This window comes from Otolemur garnettii, unplaced genomic scaffold (genome assembly GCF_000181295.1).
Source record: "Otolemur garnettii isolate 467f Iridium unplaced genomic scaffold, OtoGar3 scaffold00012, whole genome shotgun sequence".
Classification (NCBI taxonomy): Eukaryota; Metazoa; Chordata; class Mammalia; order Primates; family Galagidae; genus Otolemur; species Otolemur garnettii.
In genome coordinates, this window is record NW_003852407.1 from 29333291 (window position 1) to 29334928 (window position 1638).

Here is a 1638-nt window from a genome sequence, read left to right on the forward strand (position 1 = left end):
GGGGGAGGCTGAGGCAAGAGAATCACTTAAGCCCAAGAGTTTGAGGTTGCTGTGAGCTGTGACACCAAGGCATTCTACCAGGGGTAACATAGTGAGTCTGTGTCTCAAAAAAAAAAAAAAATTCCCCGATGAGGGCGGCACCTGAAGCTCAGTGGGTAGGCACCATACCAAGGGTGACAAAGTAAGACTCTGTCTCAAAAAAACAAACAACAAACAAACGAAAAAACCTTCCCAGATGGTTCCATCATGCAGCCAGACTTGAAAACCACTCTTAGGATACATTTCTGACATGTTTAACTTCAGAGGATGGATATATACAAGGAATGCGTGTAACTATGATTTGTCCCATTCACAGGATGGGTGACTGCAAGATAAATAAATACAGGAATGTAAGAGAAGAAGGTAGATCCTTGGATGCTTTCCCAAGATAGGACTTAAAACACTGGTTTATATTTTGCTTCTCCATAGTTCATGAGAAGTCAATAGTTAGAAATAGGATATCTTGAGAAATGTGACAAATTAATCACTCAGTTTCCTGTTTCTCCCCATTTTAGAATGCTGCTTCTAAATTACCTGGGCAAAATTGGGCCCAAAACTCCTTTGATGGCGGCTGCAACTTTTTCAGTTGGTTGGAATACTTTTGCTTGCTCAGAGTCATTGGAGAAACCACTAAACTGGCTGCTTTTTAATTACTATTTGACAACATGTCTCCAGTCTTCAGTTAATAAGTGAGTTATTTTTAAAACTTGCTGTCTCCAAACATTTTAGATTACGTGGCCCAACAGTAAAAAAGTTGTAAAACATAAAACTACCAATATATGAATATTTATGGGTATGTTATATGCATTTACTACTATACCAAAATATTCTCTATAATGTAAATGCATATAGAAATAAAAAAAACTTACATTAAAATTAAAAATATAGATAAAAGTTATAATGTTTTAGCCAGGCAAGGTTGCTCACTCCTGTAATCCTAGCATTCTGGAGGCTGAGCTGGATGATCGCCTGAGCTCACAACCATCCTGAGCCAGAGTGAGACCAGTGAGACCTCATCTCGAAAATAGCCAGACGTTCTGGCAGGCACCTGTAGTCCCAGTGACTTGGGAGGCTGAGGCAAGAGAATCTCTTGAGCCCAAGAGTTGGAGGTTGCTATGAACTATGACCTCAGAACATTTTACCAAGGGTCCATATTTTTAAAATATGTGAAAATGTTCTGATTTTTAATGTGACAATTTAAAAAATATCTTTAGGTAATTTGTCTGAATGGAAGGTTCTGGCTTAAGTAAGGCATTTTTGACAAAATTGTTTTGCTAGTAGCCAATTTGTTATGAAACAATGTGTTTTTATTTTTATTATTATTTCAGGATTGGCTTATTCTTCCTTAATCCAAAAAAAAAAAAATGCACTTTAGCTAGGCGCTATGGCTCATGCCTATAATCCTAGCACTTTGGGAGGCTGATGCAGGAGTATTGCTTGAGGCCAGGAGTTCAACATCTACCTGAGCAATAGTGAGACACCGTATCTACAAAAATTGTTCAAAAGAATTAGCCAGGCCTGGTGACACATGCTTGTAATTCAAGCTACTAGTGGGGCTAAGGCAAAAAGAGCACTTGAGACCAGGAGTAACAGGCTTCT

The 1638-nt window shown here is 38.5% G+C and overlaps 1 protein-coding gene across 1 annotated transcript in view; it reads left to right on the forward strand.

Annotated features, from left to right (window-relative positions):
* The window catches only part of ABHD3 (abhydrolase domain containing 3), a 58378-nt gene that overhangs the window by 50082 nt on the left and 6658 nt on the right, over nt 1-1638 (forward strand). The window contains exon 6 of the mRNA XM_012802095.2: nt 555-728. Coding sequence (XP_012657549.1) covers nt 555-728 — 174 coding nt within the window. The remainder of the gene's footprint in view (nt 1-554; nt 729-1638) is intronic.